Genomic DNA, 18717 nt, shown 5'->3' with positions numbered 1-18717 from the left:
CTGTGTTTACCTACATATCATTCCCTGCCTTAACAACTTCCATAGCATTCTTGTCTGCAGTGTAATGGAATAGAGCACACATAGCAAACAGAACAGTGGCCTCCACTGGCCAGATACTAAGATCTTAAGAAATACTGTATTACTATGGAATTTTCACATGGAATATTAAACTCTTCTACCCTTTTTATCATAGTATCATTTCTGTCTAGAAAAAGCTAAAGAATTATCAAAATTTTCTGGCAATTTTTAACTGTTAATGGGCTGAATTTTAAGCTCTAAAAACATGTACAGAATATAAAAGGCATTTAGTTTTATGTAATCCCTTTCAAGTTTATATAAGTGATTGAGCAAATTTTATTTTAAAAAGGTTCTGTTACTGATCCATTAAATATGAAGACTGGTTAACCCCTTGTCAATATTCTGCACAGAGATAGAATCAACTTAGCTTCTATGCTAGATCTAAGCACAGGATTAAAAACCATCAGCAACATAATCATGCCCAAAGGACATTAAATAATGTTACTGGAAACCATAAAAATGACGATATTGTGAAATAACTGGGTATTATTTAATATCCAGTTATCAGCTGGCATACTGAATGTCTCAACAGATATACATCCCAGTTATTTTCCTAAATCAGTTTATTTCATAATAGCTGTATCAATTCAAAGTAGAACTAAAGTCACAAGAAAACAGAGAAGCAGTCGTAAAAAAAAGGTCAAACCAAAAAAACAAAAACAAAACCATTAAGAATATTATAATAAACATCCTTCCTCTTTAGAAAGATGTTTGTTCATCAGGTAAGCAATCCTGTTCTAGGAGAACAAATAAATTATTTGTTAAATCAATTTTAAATTCACCATCTTCAACATGATTGCTTAAATGCACATACTAATGAAAGCAAGTCTTTTCAATTCTAAAGGAAAGCTGATATCAAACTGATATATAAAGCTATTCACAAATGAAGAGTCATGGCTGAAGACTTTTCTATCATTCACCTTGCTTAACTGAATTTCCATTAGGAAGTCTGGGTTTCTTCCTCTTCCCCCATATACTGTACTCCGTCCATGCCTTGTTGGTGTATGAGAAGGAGAACTATGGGGACTACTGGAGGGAGAAAAACAAACATAAAGGTACATTTTCCTAGTTTAAATTTAAAGACAGCTCATTTGTAATTCTAACTGTAAAAGCATGCATGCTTCAGTGAATTTTGCTTAGTGTTATAATGGTTAAAAGAGAAAGCAGAAAATACTGAAAGTTGTGTTACTGTTAGCCAAAAAATACTTTTTCTCTGCTCAAGTTATGCATATTTGAGCAGAATTCTAGGTTTGTTTCCCACCAAATTAATTTTCATAAAACATTTCCTTAATTTTGACCATGATAGCATTAATTCCTCTTTAGCTTACATAATATCTCAAAACCAGACTCCAGCTATTACGGTGATAGTCTCTTATGTCCCTTAAGCCCCGGTCTGCTAAGGAAAATTCTCAGAGAATACACTTCATTTTCAACATAACCTTAAAAAGCAAACATATTCCTTCATCCCCCAAAACACCAAAACCACTTCTGTTCATTCAGGTTAGGAGATGGGAAAAAAATATACTATGGTATCTAGAACTAAACTGAATGGAACATTCCTTGCGGAGAGGGAGGCATGGACGGAGGGAAGAATTATGAGGTTAATGTCACCACTCAATCTCAAATCCAAGGAAAATTAGGTATCTTACATGTCCTGATCTACAGAACTATCCAAACACTCACATGAAACTTTTAGCTGGAGATGATGGTGGCGCAGTTCCAAAATCCTTTCCACCGTAAAGATGCCAAATAAGAGATATTTCCTTCACAACATAGCGTACCAAAGGAACAGGAAAATGAAGGGGAGCTTTGCTTGTATCTGTTTTTTTAATAGGTTGGCTGAAATGATTTTCCTTTATGATAATTGCATCATTAACCATTACTTTTACTATTGGTTCTTCCTCTTTCACCTAGTGAAAAAAAAAAAATTTTGAGAAGTTAAAAGTTCTTTATCAGATGTGTAATTCAACATGAAAAGAAAACAAAACTATTCTGTACTCTGTCTTTTGAAATTAATACTTAAATACTGAAATTAATAATTAATATAGGCACAATACCTGTTCTCAGTTTAGGAATGAATCTTCTAAGGTAAGCTTAAGACAAATGCACATAAAAATAAACTAGAAACTGAAAAGAAGTTTAAAAAAAAAATCATCTGAACTGCAAAAGAATTAGAAAATAACATAGTAGAGCCAGAGCTACCATATTAGCATTTTTGGAAGTAAACAAGCTCGAAGATAACCAGGCAAATATGGCTTCTCATCAGGAATCCAGAACTGCCTGTGTCTATTAAGAGGAAGGCAACTAGAGATATTATGAAGAACATGAACATCTGCTATTTTCAAAGAGTTTGCCTATAGTTCTCTCAATCTTTTCATGCAGTGGAGAAATGGTGGTGTAAAGTAACACATAAGCTTTTCTCTGAGCTTTGGTAAGGATCTCAGGCCCATAAAAGCAATGAAAGCTTAGATTATATGAGAAATGAATAAAAGATTAAAATATGTGCAAAGCTATTATTTTGATAAACACTGTATTTCTTCTTGCAACCTTTTCTAATTGTGCCATTATTACAGGTCAAAATGACAATATTAAACCGTGAATAAAATGTAGAAAAACTGCAAATATACTCTAAAGTAACAGTCACATCAGAGAAGAATTACATAATGCAGAGATAGAAAAATTATATATATTCTAAAATACCTGCATTCATGCCTAATAATAACAATACATGAAGTACTTTCCAAATAGAAAGATTACTTTTCTGTTACTTTTCCCACTGATAAGAATATCACTAAGCAATCAAGAAAAAGCTATGAAATCTAAATGGTACACATCTTGCATAAGCTTTTCTCTAATTCAGTTTACATATGGGTATCACAGTAATTCTCAAAGCTTCTTACAGCGACAGAAACTTTGGGTGCAAAAAGAATGCAGAAGTCATCGCTTTCAGTGGGAACATCTCCCACTGTCTCACTTATCAGGTGATGAGTGAATGAAGCGTAAGTGGGACTTGACTCTTGTGAGACATTTCCACTTTCATCTGGAAACAGGAAGAGATCTGAACAAGACGGCTCCTGAGTTTGAGAGCTATCGTCCAAAACTCCTGGGAGATGAAGGAGCAAGGGAGGGGGAAAAAAAAAAGTTTTAGTGAAAAAAATCTTTACAAAATATGAAAATAAGAACAAAATAACAGAATATTTAATGAAAATATGTTACTTAAAACTGATTACATCATAAAGAGAATATGCTTATTATATGCTGAATCAATTCCTACTATGAAGTACAGTTTTCAAAAATTTATCTACTGTATGATTGAAAGCAATTACAGCAGTCGTAACTTGCTACTAGTAGAGATGAGCTGACAAAAACCAAGAAAAACTATTTGTAAAAAACCCCGCAGGTATAAAACAGCTTTTTGTGTCCAAGTTTCTCATTCATGTAGTAAGACCGCAATACTATAACTTTCAATACTACAGTGAAAACTCATCTTCCATCATTAGAAAGAGACTAGACATCAAAAAAAAAAAAAAAAAAAAAGAGAGAGATTATCACTGTTTGCAATTCAAAATTCATTTCCAATTTACTTTGGATTCAGCTCTAAACATGATGCAGAAGCTACAATCCTGTGATGAAATCAAATACCTTGTTCTTTCTGCTAATTAAAAGATTGCCTCAGCTCTAAATTCTTTCTGTGACTCAGCTGAACTGTTCCATCCTCCTGGATTACCTTCATATGCAGAATAGAGCTCTTCGATTCTTCCACACTGCAGCATGCCCTATCAATTTACACCTGGTGGTGACTCATTCTTAGAGAATTTTGGGTATTGACAGAGACCCACAAAGTCAAAATCCTTCCCTATTGTTTTCAGCATCTTGGTTATGCATATCTGACCAGAACCTTAAATTACTTTTGCAATATTATTACTACAGGTAAGAATCTCATACTTGTTAGTCAGAAGATTTCAAGACATTAAAGGTGTGCTCCCACTCTTGCTACAGTATCTCAACATATGCAAAACTTTCGATCTCACTTTCCTTTCTTAAAGGTTATATTAGTATTTGTCCAATGTACAGAAGATGTTAAGATAGCTGTGTAGGTATAGTCTTAATACTTAGTATTTTCTCATTTTTCTAATGCTTTCTTTCCCATCAATAGTTTTATTATTAACAGATACTAATATTTTTTACTTAACTTAATAAAGCTAAAGTATCCTTTTTTTAAGGGTACTTATGTCCCCAGAGGAACCTTACCATTAGACTCTGGCTTCATGGGAGAAGCAGTCTGATGAGGCTCAATTTCTTCCATAGCATCACTCATCAAATCCCGTAAAATCTGTTGCTCTGATTCAGCAAGGACTGGTCCTTGGGAAGATGGTTGGCTAAAGGTATCTACCTATAAGATAAGAATTATACATAGTTACATCTTAAAGACAACTGCAATATGTTGAACATGATTTTGCTAAAATGGCTTGATACGCAACCATTAAAGTGCAAGGAGTAATACCCTAACTTTATAAACAACAAATTGAACTGAAAGTATGCACTAGGTGACCCATAAAATAGCTTAGAACATTGTGGTTCAGGGTATTTAGATCATCAGAATGCTTAACTAAGAGCACGTGGACAGCTCATGTATGTCTTGGAATTTCTTCTTTTAGATAAGAATGAAGTACAATAGGTAAACAGCACAAAATATTTTAAACACCAAGTACTGACCAAGGCAGAAAAAAAGGTAATATTTTACTCTCAAATATATTTTAAGCTATACACAATCAGTTCACTTCTTTGCAGCAATTCTCATATTATTTGGAAATAGAATCTGGACATCAGAGCTAAAATATTTGACTAGGAAATGTACAGTTAAGTTGATGGTATTTTGCCATTTTATACCTTCATTTTTGGCTTGCTGACTCCAGATTTAATCTCTGTCTTAGCAGGTGGATGTAAATCACCATAACTTGCAATATATTGTATAAGATTCATTAGTGCAGCACATGAATCAGAGCAGGTACGAATATGGATTACATCACTGGAACAGTGCAGCTCAAAACGTGGTTTAGTCTAGATAGCAACAATAACAAGACAGGAATATGTTTAAAACCAATCTGAGATTCAATAAAAATAGCAATATATACACAGATACTTTTAAATTAATTTATTTAACTAGTCAAAAGAGACTTTAAAAAAATAGTATAGGTAAACTGAACCCCCTCCCCACTTGATTCTAAGCATAATAAAATCATTTTCAAATCACAATTTTGTCATGAAGATTTTACATTTTATTTTAATTGTGATTGCAGATACTTACTCTTTCCCCATCAGAACCAGATTTTACTGCTGTAATGGTTAATTCCAGCAGTCCCATATCCATAACACGAACATAATCTGAAAGTCAATGGGTAATTAAAAAAAAAAAAAGAAAGATAAATACTTAAGAACAAACATAATCCTTACTGTATATTTTGGGTCATGAAACCATTAGAAATACTATGAGCAAAAAAGGTGGGTTTTTTGGTCAACACTTTCTATATTTCTGCATTTTTTTCTATTATCAGAATTACTCTTGGAGTTCAAGTTTCAGCTACTCAAAATAAGAACAGAAATCTTCAGTCCAATGTATCACTCTCATGGCCACCACCTGGGTACAGTGGAATCTTTAATGCATTTATCTTCATCCTATCCATATGAAATAGAGAAACATAGCAACACAGAAGTTCAGTGACTAAGCATCCTAGGAATGTTTTAGTTGAAGGGCCACTTGGACATTTGTACATTGTACAAACTCTTCAGTGCCATGAGTAACTTATTTCCCCTCTTCCATATTTAAACAAAGTAGGCACATCTTTACACTGTCCTTCACTAAGGATCTCTTATCTAAGCAAAATATACACATTTGTCACCACAGGGTTTACTTATTTCTACAATATAATTGTTAAATATAAGTTCAAGTTCCTTAATCTTAAAAGGTGTTACTATATGAATGAGAGCAAAACAGTTGATATCTTTCTGAAAAGGGTACCCAGAATTCCACGCCACGTAACACTCTCCAGGTTAAACCATTCAGAACTCATTCTATGAGATCTCTTTTCTATGGAGATTTCTCTCTGTCTCAACTCAAGATTTTCAAAAATGCACTTTTTTCAATCACCCAACACGCAGCTGTGGTAACAACATGAAGGACTGTCAGGTTTCTGTTTTCTGACATGCTGCTGCATCTACAAATCAAAACTGCAATACTTACATGTTTTCACCAACATTACATTACTCATTCATATTCAACTTCTGCTTATTATTTTCTTTAATAAGCTTCATATATATACTGAGTATTCTGGCAATTTTGTTTCTTTAGGCTCTGTAAGAAATTCAACAATGGATCACAGTTACATCTACAACATCCTTACCTCTATGAAGGTTCACCATAACAGTGTTGCACTTGTCAGACAGATGCAAAGCAGCTTCATCTAAAATTATCCTTAAAAAGAAAAAAAAAAATGAGAGAGAGAGAGAGAAACAGACAGACAAAGAGAAACAAACATGTTAAGGAAACAATGTGCAACTTACTAGGCAAAATAGAAAATATTTAGCTGATTTAGAAAAAATATTTTAAAATTCATGCATTACATGTACATGTATTACAATTACATATTTATATTATATATATTTAAAAGCTTTTGGGAATATATGTATTTATATTTGCTATATATTTAAATATATTTCAAACATATTTTAAATTCAAGCTCTTCACGTTAACCTTTCATAACTCCCAAATCTGTAAGATAATTGTAGAGTATGGATCTAACTATCTTAACTACAATCACTAAATAAATTTTATTTGCATTTTAATTTATCCATTTGATCCTTATTTGAGTAACAAATAATGGTTTTGGTATATAGAATCAGACTAACTTTTTTTTTTTTTTAAACAAAATAGCAGAGACATTTGTTTTCAATATACAAGGCCATCTATAAGGTTTTAGCAATAGAAACAAACAATTTGGGAAATGTTTCAAATCAGTACAGGTATAACAGAATGAATATTTAACTGAAATTTTAAGAAAAATTACATGCAATATTTCCTTATTTAATATACTATCTCAATATAGTATAGATGTCCTCTAGTATAGGACATCTTACAACTGTATTAAAGGCTGCAGAGTTGCTAGTTGTTACTAAAAGCAATCCAACTAATAATAATGTATTTAACCTAATAAAATAGAAAGATTACACATAAACAAAATACATTTCAAAGAGTCAAACAAATTTGATCATTTACACAATGTGTTTGATTTCTAAATTAAAAAAGTAGACAGGCATTACAAGTTTTACAGGAGCTTCCCTGTTCCACAAGCACTTAAAATTGTACCTGAGAGTAGAAGAGGATTTATCTACTGCAACACTGCTGGAAATGCTGAAAGTTTCAACAGTAAGTAGAGATCTGACTGGCAAAAACAAGGGCCTAAAAACAAGCAGGGTCAGGGGAGAAAAAAAAAAAAAGAAATTTTTATATATCTATATCTATATCTATCTATTTATATATATCAGTATTTTGTGCATATTTCAGAAGTGCAAAAAAAGTCTTAGAGGTTGCCTACTTAGAATTCCCCAACCCTAGGCTAGTGCTTTTCCTACTTTAAATAACATAGTTTCCTTACAGTTTAAGGTAAGTACTTTTCCCAAACAAGCCTAAATAAATATTCACAATATGCAAACTGGAGCATTCCTAAAGAATAAATACATGGTTGCAGTATCAAGTGTTATACGCTCGGATTTTATTTACCTGTAATCAAGAGCACAACTCCACAGATGTACATGAAAAGTTGTAATTGTAGCTGGAGGATTATATCCCAAAACAGGCTCATCAGAAATATTCAGAAAATATAAAATCTAAAAGTCACAAACATATTATTATAATCCTTCAGTATGTGTTAATCTAACAAGCAATTATAAATTATAAAAAAGAAATTCCTTAACATCAAAATGCTTGATTGGTAGGTATTTAAAGGTGCTTCCAAGTATGTGAATACAGGAAAGCATCAAATGTAAACGGCAAAAAATACAAGAGCCAAACAGCATACTCAGAAAAATATGGAAAGGACCTAGCCACAGAACCTYAAGTGGCTAACTATTTCTAAAGCATTTCACAAACACAGTCTCATTCATCATTCTTTGCCATCATTATGGTAGTGTTAAGAATATTTTCTTTGTCTATCAGTAGCCTACTTTGTATAAAATAAATTCCTATTCCTCTTTACTTTTTCTTTGAGAAACATCATCTTTAAATCTCTCTCAACTCAGTTACAGTGCAAAAAATAAAAGYTTGTCTTTAACCATTATCCCAAGCATAGCGCATACCAACACTGTTAGTCTTTTCAATCCTCTCCTCTATCTAATCCTTTGACTAATTTTTTTTTTTTCCCCAAAGAGATACCCAAATGCATTTCAGGCAAGGTTCTCAACTCAGCTTGAGAGAAAATTCACTCTGCAATAGCAATACAATATGTAAAGTAGGCTATGAAAAGACATAAGAACACCATGCAGAGAAGAAAGGAGTGACACTGCTGAGCCCAGAGCGCTAGGTTCCCATAGCTCAGCTCCACACAGACATACTATAAAAATGTATGTAAAAACATGCATACCATATATATTGGAGCAGGACAGCTTGAATGACAGGGTTTACAGTCTGTAATTCAGCATGGTGTACACGCAAATACACACAACTATATTGCTACTCTGCTAATGGCATGTCTTAACTCATACACCTCTATCCACAGCTTCCAGTTCTAGGTTCTCTAGTCCTGCCTGCTACACTATACCTCTGAAGAGAGTTATATTGATGTGTGTGGATTAAGTCTGAGATTTTCATTACAAACTTTTCTGTAATCAGCTGCTTATTAATTCCCCAAAGTCTTCTTTTCCATTAATGCTATACTCACAATCTAAAACAGGAAACTGATGGGGAGAAACTAGGACTTGAGGAATGAAGTAAGCAGATGGGAGAAATGCAGAAATAGAGAAACCCCATCAAAGCTGCAAGTGGTTGTTTTAAGTCAAGGGTTATCTAAGTACTTGGATAAAGAGAAGGGCAAGAAAACAATGAGCATTAGGCTATGGAGATTTCCTATCTGAACTCAACTTTTTAAACTTCCTCAAGTGGCCCTGGCAGAGATTTAGGATGATGAGATGAACTGCAGCAAATGAATACACAAATTAAAATCGGAGAACAAATCTACAGTCTATCAGTGCTATCCAAGAGAGACAAGAAAAAAAAAAAAAAGTAAAAAATAACACTTACAAGAACAGAGTAGGATAATGGCTAACACCAAGATTTTTCACTATGTTAAGTTTGATATTTAAAGCAAATATCAAAGCAATGACACTGAAGTTAAAGATGTAGTTGAGAAAACTGTAGCAACCTGACCTGTTCGTGCCAGCTTAAACCTGAAGGCAGTACTCTGTGCTGAAGGGTAGCTCCTCTTAGTCCAACAGCAACTAGAAATTCCTGTACAAGAAAGTTGCACAAATTAACTTACATTAAATACATATAACTATTTGAGATCTAGAATATGAAACAGTCTTGCTTCTGTTCCAGAATCTCCCAACTGTCTAGAAATGAAGAAAGGACTGTGCCAGGTTTAGAAACTCGGAAGACAGCCTTTCCTGAACAAAAACCCTGGCTAATACAGTCTGTTACTTGTTGTAACAGGAGAGTTTAGAAATGACGACCAGTTTTGTGGTGGTGGTAGGAAGGTCATCTGTTCACTCATGCTGGGATTCTCCAGGAATTACCAGGAGTACAGACCTAACATAGTCCTTTATTATGCTGTTCAAACCTGAGTTCATTGAGCCACTAAAATGCTGTGTTAGTCTGCAGATTCCTTCTCTAGACAACTCCACTAATCCATTTGTCACCACTAAGCCAGCTAACAGCTCATCTTTTAGCCACGCTAATGAATGCTACTGTCAAAGCCAAACGAACCACTCTTATTGCCAGAGTGCAGCTCCAAGTAAGGAAACAAAGGCTGTGCATTTATGACACTACCAGTGAGTTGAACAAAAAGCTTTTAACTCTTTATTCCTGCCTGGTTTGGCACCAGATTAAAACTCAGCTGAACAAAAACAARTTTGAGTGAGAAAAAGGCCAACCGGCCAACAAGTACATTCATTAAAGAAATAAAATGTGATCAACATAGTGAAGCATTGAAAGAGTTAGTAAGTTATGCTGATACTTCCAATCCATCCAAAAGAATCTGATTTTAATAGCAAATTATAGTTTAAGAAAGAGAGTAGCTCTGATTTCATGGTTTCTTTACCTACGATCTTTGTAACTCCACACTTAGTGTTTCCAGACAAACTGAGATAARCCCAAACAAATTATAAAAGCAAAAATTTGAAAACACAAACCTTTGTATTGCTCTCTAATTTATCTGACTGTATTTTGACTGCAACAGTCAGCATATTCAAACAGTCCGCTCCCACACCATCCGAAGTAGTCCTACTAAGACCATCTTCTTCGGAAAAACAAATGGTTGGTTCTAACCAATGGGGACGTATTGTGCTGGGCAGTCGTACTTCAGATGAAGGGACAATCCCATCTACCAAACCTGCAGAGAGATTTTAGCATGAATTACCTAGTGCTTCAAAGCTGTTAGCAATTTAAGAAATGCTAAGGACAATCCTTTTCATTCTTAATGTCTCTAAAATGATTTTCATTACCACCAATTAATGTTAGTCATGCACACTTACAACTACAAATTGGGAAGGGGAGGTTACAGGTGATCTCATATTTAGAACCACAGTTCTACACAAAATGTTGAATGTAACTTTATTTTTTTACTTTTCTAACAAAAGTTGAAACAAAGGACAGGGGTCTTCCCTAGGTTACATAGAGAGTTAGTAGTAGGTCTCTTTTTTTTCATTTTATGAGATGGTGCAAGATTAACCTCTAAACACACAATAATTAAGCCCCACACAAAGTCCACTGACTACCACTGAATCAAAAACATTTGAAGAGAAAAAAGTTTTGAAGTTTAACTATGGTAGAATCATCAGCCATACAGACTACATAGCTTAGAATCTTCACCTGCTGACTACAATTAGCAGCCTGAATTTCACTGCTGCAGACTATGCTGCACCATTTTAAATCAAATAACCACTAAGATATAAGAAGTGAGTACTTTTGCAACAGAGAGCAGACCATAGCTAAATTGTCAGAGGACCACAAAATCTTTAAAGACCAGCAGTTGCCAGGGTTACAGACCTGCAAATTTAAGTTGAAGAGTTAACTAAGAAAACATAGTTATCAAATAAGTTGTATTACTGTAGCATATAGGGGCATTAGCCATGAACTACAGCTCTATTGTGCCAAATGATGTACTATCAGAACAAAAAGACAGCATTTCTCCTAAAGAACTGCAATCTTATCTCATCTCAAATTCATCCTGAAAGCCATCTTAATCCTGTCCCTACCTTGATGATATAAATTGAGGCTGCTAGAATGAAGACAAATGTAGTGTCTATCTTCAAAGCCTTCGTATTTAGTCACACTGAAAAGTGAACCACTGTTGAATTCTAACCAGAATTCACCGTATTTTCCTTCCAGTATATTTCCATCATCTTTCTGAAGGAAGAATAGGAAAGACAAAATGATTATTTGCTGAGTTTGTGCAATTAAAGATAGTCTAAAATAACATGACATTCACTACCAAACACATATTTCCCTGCTTGTGTTTATTCTCATGTTAAACAAAGTAAGCAGAATTGCTAAAATATTAATTATGTGGCATTATAGTCTAATTACATTATAGTACAGTAGTATCAAGATTACAGAATTATTCTAATGTTCTTGTAAACATTTGCTCCCTCCAAAAAACAGTATATACACCATGAAGGGGTCCCACAGCCAAAACAACAGTATAATTTTGACACACTATGCTTGATTTTGCATATTATTTTCAGCCCCAGTATCTCACCTTTACATCTGTGAATATTGAAACTAATCCATGAGTAACATTTAACAGAACAGAGAGAAAGCTTTGTGAGTTCTTATTCTGAGAGTCAAGCTTTTTCCTTCTGCGTGAACGATAGTTTGGATCAACTGTGGAATAATACTGTAGTGTTTCCTCCTCAGATCCACTCTCATCATCTATTAGATAAAATGGCAAACACAACTTTGTTACCAGTGCACATATTATGCCAATAACTCACTGTTTTTTCCATCTGTAATATGATTCAATTTCAAACTTATATTTTAATTAATACAACAGTCTTGGAATACGTAAATTCTTTCTTATAAATTTGCAAATTCTTTCCACTATCAGCTTAATCGTTTCAGTCAATTATGCTTTGTACCACTATAACTCTAGAGGATTTATTAAGTGTATTACCATAATGAACTGCAGATTTAAACTGACTAAAGCTGTCTTTACTGAAAGTATTGATGAGCTGGCTGGCCACAGATAGTCCAACACCATAAGAAAGGTTTTCAAAAGTTTCTACAGGAGATGGAGCTGTGGGTTCCCACAACAATAAATCATTGCTGATCCTAGAAAGAAATACATTATTATTATTATTATTACATAAAATATATGATTATATTCCCATTTAATGCATGGTCAATCAAGCAGTATTTCCATCACAGATTTCATATATTACAGGTAAACAAGGAAGAGAAAAGATTCAAGAGCACGAGAAAGAATAACATATTAATGAATAAAAGCACTAAATAATGAAATTTTTTTTATCCATAATTATGATATGCACAAAGTCCAGCATTTGACACTGCCATAAAACTCCTCTATTAGTAGGTGCATATTATCTCAGTAGGTTGGGGAAAAAAAAAAAGTATCTATTGCATCAGTTTTCAAGCAAAATGGCAGAAAACATTCTAGTTTTTTTTTTATTTCAAGTGAGTGTCAGCTTTGTCACCTTTTTCAACTACATCTCTGTATATATGTGTATGAAAGATACATATATGTATATGCGCCTATCTATCTGTATGTATGATTTGATGCGAAATATGAAGTAGAATTTGATATGAAACATCTTTCATATAGCTAATTTATAACTTGTAGTCTTACTGTTTTAGATAAAGAATCAATGAGTAAAAGAAAGGAAAAAAAATGAATCCAACCATTTTTGAAGTATGATGACCTATTTATAAAGGAAAATTCACGTAGATAAGAGCAAACTAAACATTGTATACAAAGGTCTGAATAGGTGCTTTCTCCGAAAGCAATGGACTATTTAACTTTCTCCTCTGTTCATGAAATCTGCCAAAGTGCCTTTTGCAGCTGGCTGATAAAGCACAGATCAGATCTAAGTTAGTATGAGAGATATTACTGAGTCTTATAATTTATACAGCACTTTATATTCTTAGAAAACTACACTAATGAGTTACTGCTACAGCTACTCATTCAATAGCTTTTATCAACAATGAATACAGAACTAGAAGTACATACAGGTCATGATAACCAAGCAAAGAATCATACTTGCCTATTGTAAAGTTTTTCATAAAAGCTTTTGTTTGGTAATGTTAAGTGAATGTTTGGTAACATGAGTTCCAGTACATAATGAGAATTGCTAATTGTTTTATCCTGAAACTCAGTCATTTCAACTACATCTCCTGGCATCACCATCTGAAAGGGGAAAAAAGAAAAAAAGAAAAAAAAAAACTTAAGTAAAAAATATTTTGGGGTCAGACGATGCATATAAGGTAGGGAGAATATATTGATTCAATCTACAATGAGCCCAAAAGCAGTAAGAGAACTTTACAGTACCTCTTCATTTTCAAACATGACCCTACGAGAAGAAAAAGGAGAAGGCTCTGGTCTTCTAAAATCACACACATCCTTCAAAGAATGAGACCCTCCTTCTTCTTCCTCCTGAAAGTTACCATCTCCTTCTTCCTCCTCTGCTGCTATCCTTTCCAGGATCGAGTGCACAGCTAGAGGGTTTATTTTCAATACAATCCTGATATTGGAGAAATTATGCAGAATAAGCCATTAGAGAATTTTTATACATGGTACACTGCTACATCTCCTCTATCTTTACCAGCTAGCCAGTAAATACATGCATAAAGCCAGCCAAAGACCTGGGAGACATAACATCTTTTATTAGACAAAGTGATACCATCATGAAAAAACAAACAAACAAATGAATACTTTTAGGCACAAAGGGACATGGAAAAAGAATTGCCAGGCCAGAAAGTTAAGTCTCCAAAAGCAGACTAAATAAAAAGTTTCAAGTCTATAATCACCTACCTACCTTTCACAAAAATTTCCCTCAAACCTGCCCAAAAACCATTATCCATTAAAACGGTCTTGCATTATTACAAATGGGGAGGTTTCACCAATTCTTGGATTCTTTTCAATAAATGCACATTCTTTCTTTGCCATTGATTTTTAAAACATTTATGCCATAGGTTGCATTAAAATTAGAAAAATAACAGTACTACACACAGCTTCCCCCCCCCCAATCTATGATGAAAAAATGGAACATTACTTTACCGAGGCCAGTCAAAGTTGTCTGATGATGTCATATCTCCATCTATGCCACCAGATACTTGAAAAAACTTTATCGGTGCCTCTGCTTTATCTTCTTCAAATGAACCTGAGTAAAAAAGGATAACAGAAAAAATTATCAGAAGAAAGAGCTGCTAACTTCATGTTTCCCATTCCTCAGGGTGGAGTTCAACAAGCTAATTGTAAACACTGCTAGTAAGATACTTATATTGTGAATTTTGTTTTCTTTTACAATAAAAATAGATATTTAATTTTTAGAAATCAAAATGCTTTCACACTATCTTCTAGCTAGCAGGAGTTAGAAAACCAGATGTTTCTAATGCATAGATATCTGCATTTACATTTATAGCATCACTACATTATGTCAGATACTTGAAAACTACAAGAAATGGGAAACAAATCAACACAGGTGGTCTCAAATACAGACCAGTCTGACAGATTTATTACTTTGAAAGTTATTAGAGGCATAAAAATATTAAAGTTTTCTACACGACAGTCATTTAGGAAATCATTATTCAGTTTATTTCTAGACTAGAATGGGATTGCTAATTTGCATAATTGTAATCTCTCCCTATAATCTATAAAATATATATCTAACACTGTGACAGAAATTCCAGAGACATTCTAAATCAAAACAAACTGGTATAACAATAACAGAAAAAAAACAGAAATATTAACTCAAGTTTCAAAAACAAGAAAGCAAGCACTACACCTATATACATTAACCTAATCTCCCTGGAGTATTACTTTGACTTATGTTGATATTAAGTACAGAACGCTAAACTGCGGCAAGAGAGATCTATGCTCCAAAACGCAAATGGAAAGAGATTCCCTCAAGAGGAAAGACATTTCAATGAATTCATATGAGAAGACTTCTGTCTCAACTAAGTAATCGCTGGGAAAAACCAAAAAGAATATAACTTTAATATTCTTACCAGTTAGCTCTTTAAAGGTGAGTTCTAATTTAACTTGTTCTGGAGTTGACCCTCCTATAAACTCAGTCTTAAATTCCATATCTGTAAATTCAAGATGAAGAATCTCCTTCTGAAGTGATTTCTTAAACCAAGGTCCTCTTTCCTGATCTGATCGTAAGTCAGGTATTGGGAAGCGAACAGAGAGATTTAATGCTGGGGCAGTGACTTGAACTGAAACTCTACAGTTTGCAGGAGTATGTGAATCATCCAGAAAAACTTCAGTAAATGCTTTATGCTGGGGGGGGGAGAAAGAGAAAATAGCATTAAAAATTACTATGGGGAAAGCTTTTGACAATAAAAAAGGTTCATTTTTCACATGTCGAAACACAGATACTAGGACCAATTATTTTTATTTTTTAGGATACAATTCTATTATTGGTACTGTTAAGATTTTATTTAGTTAAATGTTAAGTATTTAAAAGAAAGGCTAGAAATCTTTCAAAAGTGGCTATCTCCGATTCTGTGCTTCTTTCTCAAATTAGAGAGTAGGAGCACCAAACAATACTCAGCAGCAGTTATGCACTAACATGTCTTAGATGAAAAAAATCTTATTGCTGAGAAGCCAGGAACTACTACCATGAGTATTTTCCTTTCTCAGTAAGTCATGGCTTCCAGCTCCTGTCACTGATATGTGTCATTCAAAAACCTCCCTGACTGTAGCTTATTGCTGACTGTCTTTGAAAAGAATCAAACTTTCAGGATAAAGCCATACTGATAATTTTTCATGTTTTATAAAATTTTTAAATAAAGAACATTCACTGATGTCTGAAATCTATCTAAAGTAAGTTTTAGAGACTAGTTTTTCCTGTCATCAATCAATGATACTTCCTACCTGCAAAAATTCTGCATGCATATTAACCAATTTCATTTTTAACTTACCAGACTAATGTGTTTGTTGTAAGAAGTGTACATATGAGATGCCATCATCTCCACCGTAGTTAGTTTCTGTGGTTGAAGTAAAGAATTTAATCTGTCTACAATACTAATATCCAGTTCACAAAACACTGGGCTTAACTTTATTTGTAACTCTGCTTTTTGTGGAACAGAACTTAGTCTCCCTTGACTTCCCTGAAAAAAAAAAGGGGGGGGGGGAATAAGGAAAAAAAGCAGTGAAATCCTCAAAAACAATATAGTGAAATAAATTTTAAGAACGATTGTTAAGGGCTTTCAGTTTTACAGAAAGTTATCTCTTCCATTAGTATCAACAAAATTACATAGGATGCTACACAGAAACTTAGTGTTTTTATCTCCCACCTTACCTGAGGTCCTCTGTTATCTGAGTGCTTATAATGAAGCTGAAGGCATGGCATAGCATGAGAATCATTTTCTTCTTCAGAATGAAATGTCAGCAGCTATAGAATAAAATAGAGATAAAAAGAATTAATGGGTAAGGAGGAAGTAGTAGCCACAGGCAAAGACATTTATGACATTTTACCTAGACTAGACAGAAGGTAATCGTACAGTCAAGTTAAACAACAGAGCCCTGGTCCAACTGCTAGTCAGTCTAATTGGTCAGCCATTTTACTGGACCACTCTGATCATCGAAAGTGTTGGAACTGTAATCATCACCTGGAGAAATCTTTCCATTGTTTAACTCCATGGGTTTGTTTTTAGAAAATATTTAGTCTAATACGACACTGTGTTAAGTGTATTTACAACAGAAGTACACTATTTAAGTTTGACACTGTTTGTGTCAGGTAATGATACCAGCCTGGTTCACTATCTGAGCCTGCAATCAAAATATTAAGTCGCATCTTAAAACCATATGGTTACTGAAGCTCATAACTATTTAAAAGTCTTAGCATTTTCAACTATACAATTAAAATTTATTTTCTGGAAAACTCTCCTGTATTTTTTACATACCTCTGTATAGTGAGGCTGAATGGAATGAGAGTCAGTAGAGAAAAGGCATTCCAGGAACTCCATTTCCCCAATGGATAAATCAGTACTAAAACTTCGAGAGGCAGACCTTTGTCTTTGCTCATAAGAGACTTTGATGCCAGTACCTATAAATCTGTCACAAAAAGTAAAAATTTAAATAAAATTGCTACAATTTCTTCAATAATAATAATAAAAAAAAGATTTTCTAATTATAGTAGATTCTAGCACTGGCAACAAAGATAAAGGAACACACTAATGAGGTATATTCAACAACAGACAGCGTAGAGGAATTTATAGTCTACTTTATACATCTAACTTCAGGTGCAATTCACCTAAAGCTGGGCATCTAACATTCTTATATGAACCATGAAAGAGTCAAATTCCTCAAAAAATCTAGATTATATGCATAAAGTAAAAAAGATATATGCCCCTGTAAATATGCTATAGCATGCACTGTACTRGGACAGCACAAACTCCTGGAAAAACTTTTTCCTAACTATCTTTTTTTAATCTTTCTCACGCTTACTTCATATCCCTACTGATACCCTATTTTGCATTAAATAAAAACCTAAGCTCCTCCAGAAAGAAACCCTTTTGTTGCCATAAAAATGGTCCTATAAAATACAGATATTTCTAAAGAAATCCTTCACTTTATGGTCCTGAGTCTGCAGATTTGTGTGGTCAAAACTGCCCTGATTTGATCCATCTATACTAGAAAGACTTAGGCTGAGTTTTATGCTTATCCATTTTTCTTTTCTAAAACAGTTTTGGTCAGCAAGTTTCAAAATTCAAGACTTCTGAAATTAACAAAAAAGTCTAATGCAGTTCAAAGTATTAAGTGACACAATTCCAATGGAAATGAACTTAATTTATTCAAGCTTATTCAAAAGATATTTTTTCTTTATTAGATTTATTAAGAAGCAAAGTTATACCTAAGGTGATCATGAGAACAAGCTTCTGCAAATACTTCTCGGAAGGACAGAAAATCTTCTGTTGAAAACTTAACTGGCTCAATCTTTTCTATTCGGGTAAAGAAATCCCGAGCCATTGGTGTCAATGGGTTAAGATTCAGTGAACTTTCAGGTGGGGGTAAAGGGTCAATATGAAGTACAGACACTGAGAAAGTTCCCACTGCCAGTCTAAAAAGAAGCTCAGGCCTGGATTCATCCACTGAAACAGATCTGGATGGAATAGCTGAAATACAAAATTAAGTTCAAGTAATTTTTCAGTAATAACACATATATAACATCATCTCACTTGTGATT

The 18717-nt window shown here is 33.7% G+C and overlaps 1 protein-coding gene across 5 annotated transcripts in view; it reads right to left on the bottom strand.

Moving 5' to 3' along the window:
- Nucleotides 1–18717, bottom strand: part of ATG2B (autophagy related 2B) — a 46779-nt gene that overhangs the window by 13832 nt on the left and 14230 nt on the right. For 4 of the 5 annotated variants that reach the window (XR_003255722.1, XM_026079324.1, XM_026079322.1 and 1 more), the window contains 22 exons: nucleotides 18385–18646; nucleotides 17435–17585; nucleotides 16831–16923; nucleotides 16451–16639; nucleotides 15533–15806; nucleotides 14583–14685; nucleotides 13854–14046; nucleotides 13570–13712; nucleotides 12462–12619; nucleotides 12048–12220; nucleotides 11545–11695; nucleotides 10480–10679; nucleotides 9497–9577; nucleotides 7856–7962; nucleotides 7442–7534; nucleotides 6480–6550; nucleotides 5387–5463; nucleotides 4969–5139; nucleotides 4330–4471; nucleotides 2979–3181; nucleotides 1762–1988; nucleotides 999–1107 (listed from right to left, as the gene is read on the bottom strand). Coding sequence is in view for 4 of the 5 variants with exons in the window: in XM_026079324.1 (XP_025935109.1) it covers nucleotides 999–1107; nucleotides 1762–1988; nucleotides 2979–3181; nucleotides 4330–4471; nucleotides 4969–5139; nucleotides 5387–5463; nucleotides 6480–6550; nucleotides 7442–7534; nucleotides 7856–7962; nucleotides 9497–9577; nucleotides 10480–10679; nucleotides 11545–11695; nucleotides 12048–12220; nucleotides 12462–12619; nucleotides 13570–13712; nucleotides 13854–14046; nucleotides 14583–14685; nucleotides 15533–15806; nucleotides 16451–16639; nucleotides 16831–16923; nucleotides 17435–17585; nucleotides 18385–18646 (3371 nt within the window). In the remaining variant the exon portion in view is untranslated. The remainder of the gene's footprint in view (nucleotides 1–998; nucleotides 1108–1761; nucleotides 1989–2978; nucleotides 3182–4329; nucleotides 4472–4968; nucleotides 5140–5386; nucleotides 5464–6479; nucleotides 6551–7441; nucleotides 7535–7855; nucleotides 7963–9496; nucleotides 9578–10479; nucleotides 10680–11544; nucleotides 11696–12047; nucleotides 12221–12461; nucleotides 12620–13569; nucleotides 13713–13853; nucleotides 14047–14582; nucleotides 14686–15532; nucleotides 15807–16450; nucleotides 16640–16830; nucleotides 16924–17434; nucleotides 17586–18384; nucleotides 18647–18717) is intronic. The other variant, XM_026079323.1, reaches the window with a different exon arrangement.

The sequence above is a fragment of the Apteryx rowi genome, unplaced genomic scaffold, assembly GCF_003343035.1.
Source record: "Apteryx rowi isolate R43461 unplaced genomic scaffold, aptRow1 scaffold_5, whole genome shotgun sequence".
In the NCBI taxonomy this organism is placed as follows: Eukaryota; Metazoa; Chordata; class Aves; order Apterygiformes; family Apterygidae; genus Apteryx; species Apteryx rowi.
This window is presented reverse-complemented; position numbering and strand designations above follow the sequence as displayed.